Here is a 20,291-nt window from a genome sequence, read left to right as displayed (position 1 = left end):
TTAATTATTGCTAGCACATTTCTGTGGCAGCCAAAGCTCTCTGTTGTTATTAATAAGCCTAATTAGTTTGGATTTGTTATTATTTGTTTTCTGAATAGAATTCTTTTCGACTTATGTATAACCATGATCGTAGGTTTCTTTAGAAATTTGTATTCTCACACCCTTTTGTTAATATGTCTCATATTTCCTTACAAGCTCTTTTCTTGTTATGGCAAAATAATAATAATAATAATGTGAATGTGAATCATACATTCACTTCAAATATTTAAGATAAATGAATGATATTGTACATTACAGGACGAAAATGAACAGTTGGACTTATTTTGGAAAATTACAGAACCAAGTGGCATCATAAAAGCTAAGTCAGTTAAGAATATAATTCTTCAGTTTATGGCAAAAAGTTTGCAGGAATCCGAGACAATTATTTAGTAAGTATGGATTTTTTTTAACTTCTAGAAATAGATATATTTACAAAAATAAATTTGTTTTGTTTTAAGAGAAAAATTTCGTTTTTTGTAAATTAATTAATTGGCAAATATGGGTAACTATGTTATGTTACAAAATTTTGTAGGTTTATCACTTTTTTTTTTAATCAACTCAAGAAGAACTTTCCTTTCATAGTTTTTACACCTTCTTTTTCACAACGATCCTTCTGTTTCAGTAATACAATAGCCATTCTTTTTTCTTGTTTTTTCTAGTTAATTATTCTAAATTATTATTATTTTAAAAGTAACAGTATTCTTTCAGTATGAAATTATTTGGCGATGATTTTGTTACGCCGATGTGTAAACTAATTGTGACTGGGATAGGACCTTTAGTAATACCTTCAGTAGAAGAACTAAATTGGGGAAAAATTCATCTACATGAACCTAAAGCGTTAACTTTTACATTGAAAAATATCTGCGTGATTTCAGCAATTTTTAGGTTTAAAATTGTAAGTATCTTTCTAATATAATGCTATATTTCAATGATAACTTTGAAATAATTTTATAGAATTACCCCTCTACAAACATCCGTACAAAGTGTTCTTTTAACAGCGTGTTTATGTTGTGAGAAGCTTTTAAGTAGCATAAACAAATTACAAGTAACCATCATTTACTCCATGCGTTAGAGTGTGCATACCGTCTTTTTCATGGCAAAAGGAGCGATGGGAAATGGGCCGCGGCATTGCTGGAGTGATGGAAGCATATGCATTCCGAACAGCGTCTTTGAGGTCTTCAGTGGTCTGATAACGATTCTGGGCGCATTTTTGTTTGATGTATCCCCATAATGTGTTATCACAGGACGTCAGATCAGGACTTCGTGATGGCCATTTCAGAGGTGCTGGCGATCCTCTTTCTATCCATCTGTCTCTGAACCCTTCTTTTAGGTATTCCCTCACACGTATTGCGAAATGAGCTAGCGCCTCATCTTGTTGAAACCAGATTCAATTACTAAGCCCCAAACGTTACAATTGCGGTACAAAGCAGTCGCGTAGCATGGCGCGAGATCAGTGTGCTGATTCACTGACACGTTCTATGAGTCTCGGGGTCTTCGGAATGGTTGATGGTCTTTCAGAACGCGGTCTGTCCTTAAAGGAACCAGTTTCACATAGCTTCTTCTCCCAACGCAAAATTGTTGGTTTCGGAGGTGCTGCCCTATTATCTATCGTTAAAATCATTTTGGATTACTTTCAATGTTTTCCCAGTGTGAGGTCGTCCATGAGCCCAGGTACTCATGACGATTCGTTCCTCCAGGGTATAATTTAATTCGTCAGACATTCTTTTAACAACCCAATATCTCCGGGAACACAAAACATCATATAGCACACAGTTAGATGGGGGGTAATGGGACTTTTGGAACGCACTGTACAATAGTTATAATATATACTCCGCCCAAGTTTCTGTAAAATTGGCTGTCTTTTTTTCCAAAACCCATTATTTTTTTAATTTTAATTCTGTACGAAATGGTTTTGTGTACTCCGGGTCAATTTACTTTTAAAAAAAGTATTTTCCAACATTTTATTTTTACTGGCCAAAAATGAATGAATAGTCGAGCTTAATTTTTTTTTCAACTTATTTGTGTATTTGAGTCAGGGCCGGATTTAGATGGAAAGAGGCCCTAGGCTATTCCACTTATGAGGTCCTTTCACTTCCCATATTTAAATTATGTAAATTACATGAGAGATAATAAAATACATCACTACTGTGATGTATATCAATATTGTAAAGTTTTTGTACCTTTTACTAAAAACTTTAACAACACAACTAATGCCTGCCACTAGTTAATTTAATATGTGGGTTTGATTAAATAATAAAACTCGCTAAATTTGTAAGTAATAACCTGATTTATTAACACATTACCTTTACTAACATTAACATTTACTAGCAACTAAGGCTATTCATTACAGTCACCATTTACAACAGTCACAACAGTATACTGTTACCTACTCACCACGTAACGCCACAAAACTGTTTCACGACTGACTACTGGTCCGCACTGCACCGAATTGTGCTAGACTCAACCGCACTAACAAAGCACTACTCACTAACTGGCTAACTCTGAAGCACTCCGTAACACTGACTCTCTCAAAACTGTCACTTCCAAAGTGTCTCTCCAAACTATCTTTCCAAGACTAACTCAAAACTAAACTTCTCCAGCTGTGTCTGCCTCCTTTTAACTGCGACTGCCCCACTCCGTCTGCCTCACGCCCACCTGCCGCTCACTGGCTGAGGAAAACACATACTGCCACCACCCCAACTGGGGCCGCCCGCCTCCAACTCTCTTTCTCACTCCAACTCCGTCTGTCTCACTCCCACCTGCCGCTCATTGGCTGGAAAACACATACTGCCACCATCCTAACTGGGGCTGCCCTCCTCCAACTCTCTTTCTCACTCCAACTCCGTCTGTCTCACTCCCACCTGCCGCTCATTGGCTGGAAAACACATACTGCCACCACCACAGCTGGGGCCGCTCCCTTAGCTGGCTTTTACTCAGCGGTGGACCGTTACAGGCTACGGTCACTAAACTCCTAGAACAATCTAGCCCTTTCTTCTCCGGCTCAGGTAGAGACCGGCCTTTTGTTTACACAGTGGTGGCCTGTTACCGACTTTAATCGCTCAACCCCTAGAACAATCTAGGCCTTTCTTCTCTGCCCAGGTCAACTTCGTTACAATATGTTAAATGAAACATGTTGTTATTAGTACTAACCTTAATTTTAATGTTGCTAACAATTTTAATGGAGGCCCCTCTTGATCTTGAAGCCCAAGGCTGAAGCCTAGTTAGCCTAATGGAAAATCCGGCCCTGATTTGAGTAAGTTTTGAAAAAGAAATGACAATACTATTTTTTTCTCTTAACAGAAACAAAAAACTAAGATTTTCAGTGCTGAACCAGTCACAGGAAAACTATTACCTGGTGTTGAATCTGATATAGCAATAACAGCATTGGTCGTAGACGCAGGCCCTGTAAATGCTGAACTTCAAATTCAAATTAAAAACAGTAGAAATATTACTATCAAATTGTCTGGTAATGGTGAAGGGTGCAGTATAATTTTTACTCCTGAATTAGAGTTTTATGATTTTGGTGAAATATTTCGGTAAGTTCAATAATTGTAATTTTAAAATAACAAATGATTGGTTCGATTATTAATTAATTGTTTGAAGATTAGGATAGAAAAGAAGACATTGACTAATCACTTTTATCGCCTTTGATATTCAAAATTCTTACTTCCTCTTTTAGTTAAATTATAATAAATCTTTTAAGTTGATCAACACATGCCGTATATTTGCAATCTTGTGCACAAAGGGTAAAGAAAAATCTAATCTTCAAACTTAAATTCATTTTTTTTTTAGAAAAACGTTTTATAAATGGAAATAAAGGGCATATTTATTTATTGAAAAGAAAATTGTTAATTAAAATCTTTAAATTTATAATTTCAGTGGTGTAGAAAACATTTTAAGTGTAACAGTTGCTAATAATGGATCCAAGAGCCACATTTTAACGTTTACTACTTCGAAATGTGATAAAAGTTATCGCAGTATCGGTGGCAATAATGAAGGGTAATTGCTTTTATTATTTTTTTAAATTTTCAAATGATACCAGAGGGTAATTAAAATATGCATTTATAAATTTAAAATTTAATAAACAAGAAAAAAACAAACTTTATTAGACTTGATACTTTAAATTTCATCTATGATCAAGTTTAGATAGAAGTATCCAAATATAAACTTTAGAAGACTGATATTTTATCTAATTGTCTTGCCAAAATATTCATTTGCTCTTGAAACATATCAGCTATTACCTAGAAATTTTTAGTGCGTACTTTTGAAAGCTAGGGCGGTAAATAATTTTAATTTATTTAATTTTGTTTTCCCACCTTAAGTAAAAGAATGTTATTTACAATTAAATATTCTCTATTCACAGGATCTATATAAAAATTAATCCTAGAAAATTAACTATCAATAAAAAAAGTAAAAAGGAAATTGAAATTATAGTAAAGTGCGACGAGTAAGTATTTTTAAATACTAAATTAACCTAATACTTTTTATTTGAGAGTAAGCCCAAGTTTAAAATTCCGATTTCTTTGCGCTTAGTATTTTTCCGATGTGTTGAAAGGTGCATGTAAGACTGCTCAATTTGGACAAGCGTTCTCTGTATCTGCCTATTTATTCATAATCCATAAAGCCTATCTCATCTTTCTTTTTTCATAACTTTCGCGTATATTTTTGTAACCTTTTCTTACTTAACTAGTGTTCACGTTATTTATTAACGTCTTTTAACGAAATTCTTCTACTTTTCTTTGTAGTTTTCCGCTCCTAAATTGGGAGTTTCTTTTATCTCTTCAATTCCTTACCATTTAAAATGCTCTTTAACAATGCGCTTCAGGTGGAACAATAAAAAATTCCCGCTCACCAACAAATTCATCATCGGATTCGTTGTTATTGTAGTAAGTTTAATGCCTCCTCGAATATCAGCCCATCTTTGACTTTGAAATGTGCATTATTGAAAAAAAAAATAAAAATGAAATAGTAGTCCAATGACCTGATGTGACCAAATGGTAACACAGCTTTCGAATGTGATTTTATAAGTATAAATTTAAGTCTTGAACTTTGTTATTGATACACAATTTATAACAACTATTGGTTATTGTGTTTCATATAAAAAACAAAAATTATGACATATTTAATAAACTAAAAAATTGCTAACAATAAACTAGTGTCCAAGCTGATTGAAACAGGTTTTTTCAAAAAAGCGTAACTAACTGAAAACACTAGTTATTATGATTTTCCGTCCCTTATTACGAATAACATACACTAACGTACACAATAGTAAAGAGAAAATCTAAATTGATTGCCTAGAATGAACAGAATTCTATTAAATGTGGCAAAATTCAACTGTGACCATATGGTCACTTTAGGCTTTGATGGGTTAAACGACTTTTACAATTGTCTAATTTTGAAAGTGGTGTAAGTCCATTTGCAGCCCGTAAGTCTACATCAGTTTAGTAAAATACGCCTAAAACAAATTTATATAACCAAATTACATATTGATAAAACAGTAGAAACATTGCCAGACTTCATATAATGTGTCTAAATTTTATAATTAACAGATATGTTAACCTTTAATTTTCTCGAAATAACAGAAAATGGACTTACACCACTTTCAAAATAAACGGTCCATATTATGAATTTTAGATTCATTCATTTAAAAAGTCAATTCAAAATCTTCATAAATTTACCTAATATATTACCATAGAGTAAAACCATTAATTATAGTAAGATTAAAAATTAGAATTATATGTTTTCAATAAATTGAAAAATTACGACATTAATTATATTTAAAACGCTTCATTGTTTTTTGTTAGATTAATAAAAATAGAAGAACACTTTTATCTATATGGTATTATTGGCTACGGTTTTAAAAGCGAATTATTAAAAGAAATTCATTTAGTTGCTACTATTATTGAACCATGTTTGAAAATATGTCCACAAAAAATTGAATTTGAAATTTTTGTTACACCACGTTATAAAGGTTCATTAGAACAAATTGGTAAGTGTTCAACGATGAATTAGATGTTGTTGATTTTACTCTTTATTGCATCATTTTTTATAATTATAGGCTTCTCAATTGCAAACTTCCCGCATACGCATTTGTTACATTTTATACAGCATTTTTTTAGTCTTATTGCTTTGGCTTATCTTATTTGTCTATTTTCCGACCACTTGTTCGTGTACTAGTATTTGTCATGCTTTTGCAATGGTAATATAAAGTTTCACTTCCAGTAGTTTTTTTATACTAAATCCAAGCATTTTTTCCCTGCGAAGTCTAGGATATTGAAAACTATTTGTTGAGGCCATCTCCGAGATTTTCCGCGGTTATATTTCTTCCACGAGCTGTATACATTTCTGCTAATTTCAGAGCGACAAACTCCCCAAGCGGAACTGAAGGTTTCTCTGCTTTCACGTTTTCCTAAATATGGAAAGCCAAGATTTGATAACAAATTTGTCCGCTTTATTTGGCATGTACTGAGTAAATCTGCATCTTGACTTTGTTGGGAACAAATGTCCTTGGAAGAGATATATGCTCTTGGTTAGAACAGTTTTGACTGTTCCCTACGAATTCGTTCCAAAGTTTAGATAATCAAAGCAAATTATTCCGTTTCTTTCAAATCAAAGCAAATTATTCGATAATTTCTTTGATCCACTCGAATAAACCTCAAAATTTCCGTCTATACATTTCTGCTCACAGTGTTTGAGAAGAATGCTCGTCCCTATTTTTTGTTCCATAGAAAAGCGAAATATCGTACATTTTTTGCCACATATGCACCACCTGCAAACAATAATCCGATAAATGCATTATCAAATTGAGTTTTCGAGAGAATTCTGTTACAAATAAATAAAATATTAAAATAAATAAATAAAATAAAAATATTCAGCCGGTCAAATGACCGGTCGCGGTAATTAAGACGGACTACATATTTTTCTCAAAAATCAAACATTAGGTAAAGAATTGAATATTAAAAAAACAATTGTATACATATTTTAGGAAAAGTCGTGAAGTTTAATGGCGGAATGATAACGCTGTAATTAGAAAATTTAAACCAAATTAAAAAAAACGGTCAATTGACCGGTCGTGGTAGGTTTAGTATTAAGTCTCGCCTAAAACAAAATAGGCGATTACAATGTACTTTTACTTTTTAATTATATTTGATTGATAATTTTGTGTTTTCAGTACAAGTGGAGCTTTTTGTGTTTCATCCTGCTATAGATGCTGTTTCATTCCAGATTTATGGATCTATTACATATCCATTTTTTTTTCTGCATGATAACCTATTAGAAAATTCTTTCACTAGGATTTTAAAAAGAAACCAGCCAGAGATTTTGTCGGTTTATTTTGATCCAAAAATTCAAAATGACAAACGAACTAGAATCCACAGTGGTTATTTATCTGTCGAATTTGGAAGTAAAACAGATATGAAGGTTAATAATTTATTGAAATTAATTAATGAAAGTTAATTGAAAGTAAATAATGTGAGGCTTAACACATTAAGTAAGTTTAAGTAAACTCCTTGGTGCATAGAAAATTTGCAGCTAGAAAGCAGCGTTATGCATTACCGGAATCCAACGAACTTTATGAATGTAAACAATATTAGAAAATATGGGAATTATTTCTAATCAAAATAACCGCAAGAATAACAAGAAAGTCTCAACTCATGATAATAAAATAACATCAAATTAAAGTAGTAAAACGATAGATTCAACTGAACAAAAAATAAGTTGTTGAGTTTTGATTATTTTGTTGCGTTCCTTAGAATAGGGGTTTTATTTAAATCTTCTCATTATTACATCAAATATAAATGCTAAGTTATTGCATCATTTTAAAAACCATATTATTCAAACAAAATTAAAAACTGCAAATATTATTTCAGACAGTGATTCCTATAATAGCGAAAGTATATTATCCAAGCATTGCAATCAGTACACCTATAATCAATTTTGGATATTTAAAACCTTTCGCTGAATATCATGAATACTTAATCATGAGAAATAATGGACCACTTACTGCAAAGTATTGTTGGCGTTGGGTTGTCCCAAAAAATTTTATTAAAGCTGTTCCAAAACCTGATTGGGTAATTAGAATTTTTTTTTTCTAATTTATCAGAACTTAAATAGCGAGAAGGATTTTTTGTTTTTTCGAGGCAACGGCTCGAAGAAAATCTTCTAATGTTACAACTACGTTTTGAGCACCATTGGTGCTTTTCATCAGAAATTTCTTTGTAGTTTAAGAAACTGAATGTGTTAATGAAACTTATACTGCAGGTTATATATATTTGTAATGTTATTTTCCTCTTTTTCTTATTACTGAAAATAAGTTTCTCTTAATTGAATGTAGATTTAGAATAATTAAGTACATTTTATATTTTTCTTGGTTTTTTATACTACTTGCAAATAGTTAGCGAAATTTTTTTGCACAATGCAAATCTTTCTAAATGTCTTAAGTCCTTCAAAGAGGAGTAATTGTGGTTGCTATCTTTATTGACATAGAGGAGGTTTTTAACAAAAGCTTCTCCGTTTTGTTGACATAGTCAAAAGTAGTCTGACTGTTTACATTTTACTGCTATTTCCTAATTGAGCTGTTATTTTTGAAAGTGGTATTAGTCCAATTTAAAAAAAAAAATGAGTTAATGGTAATTTCAGTAAGATATAGACATATTATTTCCATATTTATAATAATTGAATATTACATTCAATGGAGTACGATTTTTTTTATAAAGTCAACAAAAGTATTTTGACTATAAAATGTTAAAACAAAAATATTTGTTTTGAAAGTGGAATAAGCCCATTTCTAATAATTATAATTAAAACAACTTTCTTATTGCAATTATTTTTTATTATTGCTACTTCAGTTATTTTTTTATTTATATTTTTAAATATAATATTTTTAAATTAATTCAAATGCAAAACCTTAAATATCTCGATACATGGAAAAATGAACTTATACCACTTTCAAAAATAACAGCTCAATTAATCTTTGGGTTTACTTTTATGAATAGATTTAGGGATTCAATTGATTTTCTTTATTAATTTTTTATTTCAGCCTTCACTGATTAAAAACCCTTTTCTTAAAGCGCGGCTGCCACAATTAAAAAACGAGGTAAGTTGAATGATTTTTTTTTTTCTTTAATCTGACTGTACAATTACCTTAATAAGGATTTGTTGTTGAATAAAAACTACATAAAAATATCTAAGCAATAATTTTTTTGGATCTTTTTGTTACCACCTTTTTTAAAAATTGGTGGCAGTCATTTTGTGAAGAGTTCACAGCAATAAAAGAAAGACAATGCTACTTTCTGAATTTTTTTTAATTCAAAACCGAACTTTCGACAAACAAATCAGTGATTTATCTTTTTTTTAATTACTTAATTGCAGGCAACAGTAAACTTAATACATAATAATCTTGTTATGAGAAGCGCAGCTTTTCCGTTTATTGCGAAATATTTCAGCACATCAATTGTAACGCCACTGTATGATGAATTACCTAATGCTCAACGTAGCTGGATAAATCAGGTAAATATTAGCATATTTATTCCAAATTTGATTCAGTTTTTCTTTGATTTCTTAACTATATTAATTATTAAACGTTACAAAATACATGTTACACTGATGAGATTAATTTTTGGGTCAGTGTTGTAACTTTGAACTATTTACAAATCACAATTAAATTCTTTGTACAAAACATACGAATATATATTTTTTTCATCAAACGGTTTTAACTTTTCGGTAAAAGCTGGATAAAATGATTATTATTATTTCAGGCGAATGTTGAATTAAATAAATCAACTGGTTAAAATTACCATCCAATTGTTAGGAGTCTACAACGTCGTTTTTTTCTGCTTTCTAATCCATACTTCTGTTTACAGATTGTCACAATAACACCATTCAAAGGAGAATTAAAAGGTTATGAAAGTATGGTATTAAGTATTAAAGTGCAGCCTACGGTGCCCATGGATTTTAAAGCTCGTGCAATTTGTAAAATCGAAGGAGCTGAAACTGAATCTCTTACGTTTATAGGACGATGTACAGAGATAGAGTATTGTATTAATCCAAAGTGGATTGATTTTGGATTTGCAGTAATTATCTAATTCTATTAATAATCTATTAGATCTGTGTTGTTGCAAAAAAATTACAGTCATAAAGGAGGGTTTGCCCTATATTTTAAAGAAAATTTGAGAATTTTATCTTTTATACAAAAAAAGAGAAAAAAAAAATCAAAGTTGGGTGTTTTTCAACGTTATGCTTTTTCGTGCAGTTTTTGACGATCAACCCTCATACAACTGTCCTACCGGACAGTTTTAATAATATTAATAAAAATAAATACATACATAATTACTAACGTTTTAGATTAAGCAAATATTTTATAAAAAGATGAAATAATTTCTATCTTTGTTTTCCTACTGTCTTTAGTCCTTGGCTGTCATGTTTACTCCAAATATACTTTAATTCACATAAATTTACTTTTTTAAATAAAATTCTAGCTTAAGGGCTGGAAACTCACCTACTATAAACAGTAAACATAAATAAAATGAGAAAAATATTAACCCTTCATTAAGTAAAACAAAAAAAAAATTGTAATAAAAAGAATCACCGAACATTTATAATTCTCTTAAGGAGAATGAAATAACGTAACTTATGGAGCTTCATTGCATACCTTGGCAAGAACTGTTATTGTGAAAAATGTAGATATTGAATTAAGATTTTACAGCTAATCATTAAAATTTTCGTGAGAACAAGATTCTGAATCAAGTTTCTGTATTTACATTTTGATATTCATTCTGAATATCCCGAATAAAATTATAAGATTTCCAATGCTCATTCCACTACAGTTATCTTAATATTAACTACCCATTTCATTAAATTTAAAGCGTACTTGATATAATATATTTTTTTCAGCCGTTTTGCGAATTTTGGACTCAATTTTTTTACCTGAGAAATTCTGGTAACGGCTTACTTCCTTGGCGCATTTTAGTGGATGAAAAAGACTTTATGGTTATGAAGAAGTTAAAACCAAATGTATTTAAAGTTGAACCTAATGAAGGAGTAATTAAACCTGGAGAAGAAAAGAAAATTGCAGTTATATTTTATGCTGGATTTCTTGGAAAAGTTGACAAATGTTTTTATATTGAGGTGTTTAAACTAAATTGCTATACAATCCAGTTAACAAACATTCCTACAGTTATTTTATTTATTTATTTATCATTATTAATGAACAAAATATTTATAATAAATATAAATAGTACAATCATGGAATTTAGAAACAGAAATCCCCAAAAATATCATCTCAATGGGACTTTATAGTTTTCAATGCTACTTATGGCAGTGCTTCCCTAATTGTCTCAAAGTTTTGACTTATCAAGAACATTGTCTGCTCTTAATGCATTATACGCCTCGTATTATATTGTAGGCCAGTAATGGCGAACCTATGACCCGCGCAAGCTTTTTCACTGACCTACAGTTGCTAGGCAACCATTCATTTGTTTGTTTACGCGGGTTGATTTAGATTTCCAGATTGTGTGGATAATTTATATTCTATCCGTATTTTTTTCAATCACACATTGACACAAAAGCAATTTAAATGCTATCTATAACCTTAGTGTTTGATCATTACAGTTCTAAAACGCAAATGACGACAAATGCTATTGTAGTATTTGAAATAAAGCAAAAGTGTTTACAAAATATCAAATAAAATGTATAATTTTACTCATATTTTGTTTGTTAAAAAAATCGACAACCCAAAGCAAATAACCATATATAGATTTTTCTTCAGATAAAACACACTTTTGTAAAGTTTTGTTCAGTTATGTTTGTAAAAAGAGACTTCCATAGCACTTGTTTCGTCCCGTTTTACCCGTTAAGCTAATTGAATTTAAAAGATGTTTAGTTTTGAAAAGATTCAGTTTAAAATGTTTAAACTTAACTCTTGTGCTAACGAGCATTAGTGACCCAAGAGCTAGTTATGAAAAAAATTTGAACAAAATTTGACCCACGACTCAAAAAGGTTCGCCATCCCTGTTGTAGGCTAAGATGTACTATTGGTTTAGTAGGTTTGATTACCGGTCTAGGTCTTTGATTTTTACACAGTTGTTACCATAAGAAATTTATAGTAGTTTGCTAGTCGCCTTCGCCCACTACACCTTATTTGGTAGTTGGATGTAAAGCTAATGGCCATACTCCTATTAGCACAGTTTCCCATTAAAAAAAGCTTGCCATTCCTACCTTACAAGTCCTTTCTTCGTCCTTAATAATGGGTCGTCAACTTGCTTTCAACATCGTCCATCCATTGTAGAAGAGGTGGTCGCTTTTGTCTCCTCTCTTCGTTTAGTTTCTTTTTCATTAAAGGATCCTCTTATAAAAGCATCCTTAGACTACTTCATTCACCTCAATCGGCCTTTCTTAATTAGCGCATCCATTTATGATCTCGTACTGAACTTCTTAAGCTCAGCATTGTTCCTTATTTTCCTAGTACCAACTTTGCATACCGGTCCTTAAAAAGCAGTGAATCATTTTCTGCCTGGTATTCAGCAACTTTTCGCTTTGATTTGTCAACATTCAGTTATTGCAGCCGAATATCTAAGAAACAAAAGCCTCAGAATGTTCTCGCCTAAATGAGTTACACTTTCTTTGACAAATCCTAGAATTTGTATCTTGTTTCTTAGAGAAGAGGCTAATTTCAATGAATAGAACTTGTGGGGAAATTATAAACTTATGAAGTTTTGCAAAGTTATGATTAGTTTCAAATAATTATGCAACTTTATTTATATAAATGTGCATATGTGGTCTATGTTTCAGATGGCTTATCGTGACTTGGTGCCAGTAAAAATTAAAGGATTTGCTGTATTACAACAAATTCTTTTAAATTTACCAAGAGATCGTAATTTCACTTACGTACCAGTTGAGATGCAATACGATGCAATAGCATCATTATCTCCAGAATTATATCTTAAACCAAAAACATCAACTCCTATACCTTACTGGATGCCAGAAGAAGATGAACTAGTATGCCTAATGCAACCTCCACCATATTTTCCTGATAATTTTGATTATGATTGGATTTCTATTCCTTTACCTGATGTAATTATTATAAAATATTTATTAACAGAATACCTGGTTCTTGTTTTATAATGCTACATTGTTTTTGATTGTTTCAGTATTTAAGACAAGGCAAGCTTCTATGGCTCGCTACAAACAATACTAAATAGAATAATCCCTGCTGGCAGATTCTAGTTCCTTAAAAGCAAATCTATTGCCAATTTCCAATTTTTGTTTTTAATTTTAAAATCACAAAATTTATTTTAGGAATATTACATATCCAATGAAGATATTGATTTAGCAATAGAAAGAAGTTGGTGTAACATATTTATACAAAATAATCAAGAATATCTACTTCTTCACGCTAATCGTACATACGATCTAAAAGAACATAATCTAGGAGGCTTTGAAACACTACCATATTTGATAGGTAAGTATAACATTAACACAAACGTAGATCCGCATTGCTTGACAATATTAGTGATTTTTATCCATGTCCGTCCTGAACGGACTCGGATTTTCATCTATCTCTACAGATTGAATCATCACGTTTATGTGAAAAAATTTGATATAAATTTATAATATTTTGACGTGTTATCAAATTTCTTTACACAAACATGAAATTTATGCTGAAGCCATAAATGTGTCTGAGTAATATTTTCTCTCATTAATTAACCAATTTTTTTAAGATTCACTTCGTGACCACGAGTTTGATTACCATTATTAGAACTTTCTAGATTGTGCTGCCTTAGTTTGAGCTGATTTCGCCGCGTTATACAATAGAACTTCGGTTATTATTTTTACGAAAGATACAGTGGAAACCAAAGGATAGGAAATATGAATTATTTCCGATAGGAATCTTGGATAAGGCTTATGGATTGTATATTATTTGTACTTTTAGACTCTTTTTACGACAATTTGTGATTACGACTAGTCCCAGATCTTTATTTACCAGTTTTTAGATGATTTCATATTATATTACAATTAACTTAAGACTTATTTTAAAACAATTAATTTTTCATAAAAAAAAAGAGGGTTGGAAACAAATTTCACAACTTATTAGATTAACCACTTTTTTTTTTCTAATTGTACTTCAAGGAAACTTAGTTTAAAATAAATTTTCTTTACCAAACTGATAGCAAAATCCCCTCTGTAGATGGATGGATATCCAGTGCTGGTCAGGAAATATATAGGATTAAAAAATCAGCGTTTCCATCATATCGGACCTATCAACATTTTCAGTCATTAAATAAAGGCCTGAATGAGATGAAACACATTCTCCTGCGCATCTAGTATATGGCGTCCTCAGATTTACATTTCTGTGTAACCTCAGCTTGGGTTGCCGCTTGTTGAAATTCAATAAATAAATTAATTAATTGTCGAAGTGATTTTTTGCTGAAATAAAAGGAAGTTTAGTTTTAAGTTCAAAGATATCAGAAAATTCACAACCATTAGAACACTCCTAGTTGCAAAAACATAGATCCATCGTTGATTTGAATCATAAAGTTTTACAAATATCTTTTTAATTTTAAATTGCAGATTTTGGTAACATTATTATTGAAGACACTGTTTTTAAAGATATAACATTGTTAAACGTTTGCGCTCATCAAGCTATTGTACAAATCACACTACCACTTAGACTGTATGAACTATCAAGAAAAGGAATAAAATTTCACACTGGCCTGACAAAAGTAATTCCACCAAAAGATGAAGCAGCTATAAAAATTGAATTAAATCCAACACAAAAATGTTATCCTAATAAAGAAAACCTACTTCTTGTAACTTTTTATATTCACGTAAGTAACGTTTTATTGTTCAAGAATTTATTCATTATTTTTGGCTCTATAAGAGAAAACAATTTGGGTCAAATAAAAGGTAATCACGCCCAACCGGACATTTTGTACTCATTCTGATGGAATCTAATATTAGTTTGAATACGACTCGTATTATACGAGGTGTGGCTATTAAATAACGAGACTGATGCTGCTACAGAAGAACTATGCATGCGCCTAATCCTAACGATCGACAGCTGAACAGCGTAAAGTCTTCTCTTTCGATTGCAGTGTCTCACATGTTTGTAGAGAAATCTGTCTGACCGGAACCGTCGTTTGTGTAAGAGGTGTTAGTTTCGTTTTGCCCCAAAACATGATACTACACATGTAGAGCAACGAATTGTCGTGAAATTTCACATCAAAACTTGATAAAACCGCTACTGAAACTTATCTTATTATGGCGATGAATGTTTATCACGTGCGCAGGTTTTTGAGTGGTTCAAGCGTTTCCAAAATGGCCGAGAAGACGTCGGAGATGATGACCGCCCCGGTCGCCCTTCCACGTCCAAAACGGATGAAAATATCGATTATACTTAATCAACATTACTACCGTGAGGTGCTTGCTCAACTCCGTGAAAGAGTAAGGAAATAATGACCCGATTTGTGGAAGAACAAGTCATGGGTTCTCCATCAAGACAGCGCGCCGGCTCTTACTGCATTGTCTTTAAAGACGTTTCTAGCCAAGTACAATATCCCTGTTTTAGGGCCATCCGCCTTATTCACCTGACCTGGCCCCATGTGACTTTTATCTGTTTCCCAAAATCAAATCTGCATTAAAAGGGGAACACGATTTCAGTCCACTGAAGCTGTGAAAGAAAAAGCGGCACGCATCATGCAGGAGCTCACAGAAAAAGACTTCCAGCGCTGTTTCGAACAATGGCATGGAGCGTTGTAGGGATAGGGGAGGGGTGTATACTGAAGGTGATAATAACTAAATATGTATACATTTAAAATAAAATGTTTTACAGCAATAATCTCTTTATTTAATAGCCACACCTCGTAGACTGTATAACTAAATCAAAACGATATTGAGTGTGCCAGAGTAGGCGAATTCACATTTTCTGGCATGCCATGCAGGTCCGGAGTTTTTATTCTTCTCCTTTTGAAAACTACAATAGTTTCCCCTGAATGATCTGGACAGTTTTAAGACTCCAAAAAAAGAAGAAGCTTTTTTGCCACAATCCACATAATTATTTAAACACACATTATTATTCAACAATTTTTATTAGGTGTGCCGCACATTTTTACCTAATTTTAACAATTTTGACAGTACATTTAAACCGATTTTATGATCTGAAATCTCTATAATGAAGTTGACTTTATTCTAAGTAAAAATATTGTTGGTTTCAACTTTTGAAGATAAGAGAGATTCTACATTTAGACCTGTCAAAGAAAATACTCACGGAATTAGCCTTCGTAAACCAATAATCAAGTGATAAGTGATGTTTATTTTGGTGCCAGAAGCAATATAGAAAGTTGAAACTTCTAAATTCTGCTCTGAGCTGTTACATTAAAGATTCCGTCATTTCTATTATTATTTTATATGTGACAGTCTTTAATGTAATATAAGTAAATCAACATAATTATCAATAAATTTTTACAGGTATCTTGTGGTCCAGTGATACCCGTTTTATTAAAAGCCATTATCTGCTTACCTGACTTTACGGCACCAAAATTACTAAATTTTGAGACTATTAAATGTAGCCAAAGAAAAGAAATGTATTTAAGAATCATAAATGAGTATGTATTCTTGTGTTTAACTAATTTTAAATTGTAGCTCCCGCAAATATGGTTCAGTAATTTGGAGTCAGTTTTGCAAGGTACATTATGGCTTCTATTGAGGCTGTTCCAGAACAAGTTCTTTCGGTAGTTAGCTTGCCGTTTGAAAATCCCTAAAGAAACCCTTATCTATTCCGATCTACAGCTCACTCTCAATATTCCTCCACTTGCCACCAGAAGAATTGATTATGATCTCTCTTTCCTCTGCAAACTTCTCCATTCTCAAATAGACTGTCCTTACCTTCTTTCTCTAATTTCTTTTAATATCTCATCCCATACTACACGGCATCCTTCTCCATTCAATGTACCGTACTGCAAACATAATTACGTTTTTTACTCCCCTATTTTTCGTATGATGCGGATAGCCAATCATTTTGGCTTAGATTTCTGTGGCACTGATATACAAAAATTTGTAAATAAAGACAGATGTCAACTATTTCTTTGAGCTATTTGTATTGTATAAATCTGTGTAATAACCTCTAAAAGGTAAAATAAAATGCTAAAGCCTAATTATAAACCTAAATTATAGACTGACAACTATTAGTTTTATGTATGTTATTAATATTGTTGTTTCTGTAAATAGGATAAAAATCCGTTTTTTTTTTTTTAAACTGTTTTTTGGAACCCTCCTAACATCGTATTAAGTTATATATGTACATAAATGAATAGTAGGATTTGTAAGAACCGTTTTTATTCAAGCTTACACAATATAGGATTTAGTCAAACTTTAATGCATTCCTTATTTAATAACGTATTCCAAAATAATAGTAAACATATACTTCCAAGTGGATCTGTTTCTATAGAGAACGGTCTCTAATATAGATAAGTACATCTAAGAAAATACTTATTTACTAATAAAAAAAAAATTGCTTTACAGTCACCGTATTTTAATCAGATCGACAAAAAGATTTGCCATTTTAAAACCTAACTTTTATATTTATCAATACTTTTAACTTAAATTAATCTGTAGCAATACTTCAGCGTCGAAGAGTGACGAAATATGGTTTTCTAACCTCTGAAAATGCCTACTAAGAAATTTATAAATGAATTTTGATAGTAAATTCCAAAGTAAAGATAACCAATATGTTGCAGTAATTTGGTACCATGCGAGTGGACTGCAAAACAGCGTTGTATTATACGAAGAAATGCTGACTGTAATGAAGAAGCTGAATATTTAGACAGTTTACCAAGTTCTTTCCTCCCGATTAAATCATCAGGAATTTTACCCGAAGGCTGCTTTGAAGATATTTTGATTATTTTTCAACCAATTAATGGGGTAATTATTATTATTTAAAAAATAAAATAAAATAAAAAAAATAGATTCATTTTATTTTAGTAATTTCATATTGTCTACATCCAGTATGAAATCCAGTATAACCTTCCAAAATTATATAGATAGACTCCCAAAAAGCAATAGATTAAGCAATACTTTTTCGAATAGTTTGTAAGTTGAATTAGTTATTGTCATTTCTCTAATCTTTCCTAGGTTATTTCAACCCCTTTTTATGCCATTACCATAAAAAACATCCCCAAAATGAAATTTTCTTATGAAATTTTAAAAACTCCGTTGGTATTTTCAAATCTAGGACCAACGGCATTCCCAATCTTACTTTTAAAAATACTGGATAATATTCATTAATTGAAATGATTTATCATAGTATGTGCGCCTAGACTACTGCAGAAACAAGTCTCGAATTTACCTTGGTATCTAGTTTAATCAAACTTCAAAACATTCTTCAAAAAGAATCTCCCGTATTAGTACTTTTGGAATTTCGATTAGTTCTAATGTAATTCAGTTTTTATAAATTTTATTGGTTCTTTAGAGCAATTTTTTGTTTTTATTAAATTTATTATTCCTGACTTTACCTTTTAATTCTTTGTATCAAAATTAATTCAAATCATATTTGTTTAAAAAAGGGTTTCATATAACATGGTAAGGTTTTTTAGAAAAAATAATTTTTGCAGAAGCAGTCAAAAATACATAATCGAAAATTATCATTTATTTATAAAACGTATAAAAAAAATTATAACTCGTACCAAAAATTTAGTTTAGATTTAACTTTCTTATGTCTCATTTTTTGCATTTTTTTTTGTCTTGTAGCATTTTCAAAACCAAGTTATACAAATAGATGATTTTTGTTATTATTATTATTATTATTATTAAAATACGTTTTTCCAGTGATTCAAACTAAGTAGTTAAAAAGACAAATCTAAATAACTAATATCTGTACAATTTTCTATAAAATAAAGCTGTAGAGCTATCTTTCTGCACAAAAATAGCATCCATTAATTCTATCAATGCCACTTATATTGTTTTCTAGGGTAAGCATGAAAGAATGTTGGTTTTTGAAATAAAATCAAATCCTGATGTGAAAAACATCAGATTAAAAGGTATAGCTGAAGAGCCTCGAATAATACTTGAACCAGAAGTGATTAATTTTGGAAGCAAAGCTGCATATTCAGATATGTATACAAAACAAGTAAAAATAACAAATCCTTGTTCATTTTCGGTAGAAGTATTTTTACCACAATATGACAGGTATACAAATTTTTACTGCTTATTCTTATCCAAAATTAAATTGTAATTTCTAATAATTTTTTTTCTTTCTAGATTTATTCTTGAAGAGGAGAAAATATATTCAGCTTTAACAAGATATTTCAATAAAAGGCATATATTTTTACCAATTCACTACTTTTCAACATCAATAGATGCTCCAATTATAAATTCATATTATACGTTGGGCGAAAGAGCTCTTGAAGCTTGGTATGAGAAACAAAGTGAACTGCCGAAAGCAGAAGAATCAAAATTAGGGGGTCAGTTTTTATTAAATCTTCTTAGAAATTAAACATTACACTTCTTTCTTTTTTTTACATTGACTTTACCATCGACACACAACCATTAATTAGTGTGATTTTCCAACAAGAGGTAGTAGCTTGGAAGACCTCCAAAGTCATCCTCATCCGCAAATCCTCCCTCTTCTCCTTTAAGCTACCGCCCAATTTCCTTACTAAGTTCCGTCAGCAAAATCTTAGAAAAAATTATCCTAACTAGACTCACAGCACACCTCGACGCACACAATATACTAACTAACGATCAGTTTGGCTTTAGACCAGGACTCTCCACTGAACTCCAACTCACACGAATAGTAGACGACGTCACACATAATTTCCACCTCAAGAAACTATTCGACTTGGAAAAAGCCTTTGACACCGTTTGGCATGGTGGACTCCTCTTCCGCTTAATTGGATACCACATTCCTGTATACCTTATTAAACTCCTTCACTCTTACCTCTCCAACAGAAAGTCTGTCATCCACCTGAACTCTGCCTCCTCATACCCCCTATCCAATCGCAGCAGGCGTTCCCCAAGGTTCCATCCTAGGTCCTAGTCCTGTTTATCACCTACATAAATCCTCTACCCAAACCTCCTTATGTTAACCTTGCCTTGTACGCTGATGACGTGGCCTTATGCACGTCATCTTGGAGAATGGACACCATCACCAACAGACTTACTCTTGCAATAGTCAGACTTACAAAATTCTGCAGCAAATGGAAAATTAAAATTAACCACGATAAGACCAAACGCTATACTCTTCACCAAACGCAGACCCACTT

General features: G+C 31.6%; 1 protein-coding gene across 2 annotated transcripts in view; it reads left to right on the top strand.

The window, feature by feature from the left end:
• Positions 1 to 20,291, top strand: part of LOC141447221 (hydrocephalus-inducing protein-like) — a 130,529-nt gene that overhangs the window by 14,860 nt on the left and 95,378 nt on the right. For both annotated transcript variants that reach the window (XM_074114529.1, XM_074114530.1), the window contains 19 exons: positions 298 to 428; positions 748 to 934; positions 3,340 to 3,575; positions 3,919 to 4,038; positions 4,403 to 4,486; positions 5,844 to 6,028; positions 7,211 to 7,458; positions 7,908 to 8,108; positions 9,077 to 9,133; positions 9,409 to 9,546; positions 9,900 to 10,109; positions 10,930 to 11,163; positions 12,826 to 13,107; positions 13,333 to 13,495; positions 14,605 to 14,861; positions 16,501 to 16,637; positions 17,769 to 17,952; positions 18,998 to 19,215; positions 19,288 to 19,490. In XM_074114529.1, the coding sequence (XP_073970630.1) occupies positions 298 to 428; positions 748 to 934; positions 3,340 to 3,575; positions 3,919 to 4,038; positions 4,403 to 4,486; positions 5,844 to 6,028; positions 7,211 to 7,458; positions 7,908 to 8,108; positions 9,077 to 9,133; positions 9,409 to 9,546; positions 9,900 to 10,109; positions 10,930 to 11,163; positions 12,826 to 13,107; positions 13,333 to 13,495; positions 14,605 to 14,861; positions 16,501 to 16,637; positions 17,769 to 17,952; positions 18,998 to 19,215; positions 19,288 to 19,490 (3,475 nt within the window). The remainder of the gene's footprint in view (positions 1 to 297; positions 429 to 747; positions 935 to 3,339; positions 3,576 to 3,918; positions 4,039 to 4,402; positions 4,487 to 5,843; positions 6,029 to 7,210; positions 7,459 to 7,907; positions 8,109 to 9,076; positions 9,134 to 9,408; positions 9,547 to 9,899; positions 10,110 to 10,929; positions 11,164 to 12,825; positions 13,108 to 13,332; positions 13,496 to 14,604; positions 14,862 to 16,500; positions 16,638 to 17,768; positions 17,953 to 18,997; positions 19,216 to 19,287; positions 19,491 to 20,291) is intronic.

The sequence above is a fragment of the Rhodnius prolixus genome, unplaced genomic scaffold (genome assembly GCF_049639745.1).
Source record: "Rhodnius prolixus isolate KJV_2025 unplaced genomic scaffold, Rpr scaffold_7, whole genome shotgun sequence".
Lineage (NCBI taxonomy): Eukaryota > Metazoa > Arthropoda > Insecta > Hemiptera > Reduviidae > Rhodnius > Rhodnius prolixus.
This window is presented reverse-complemented; position numbering and strand designations above follow the sequence as displayed.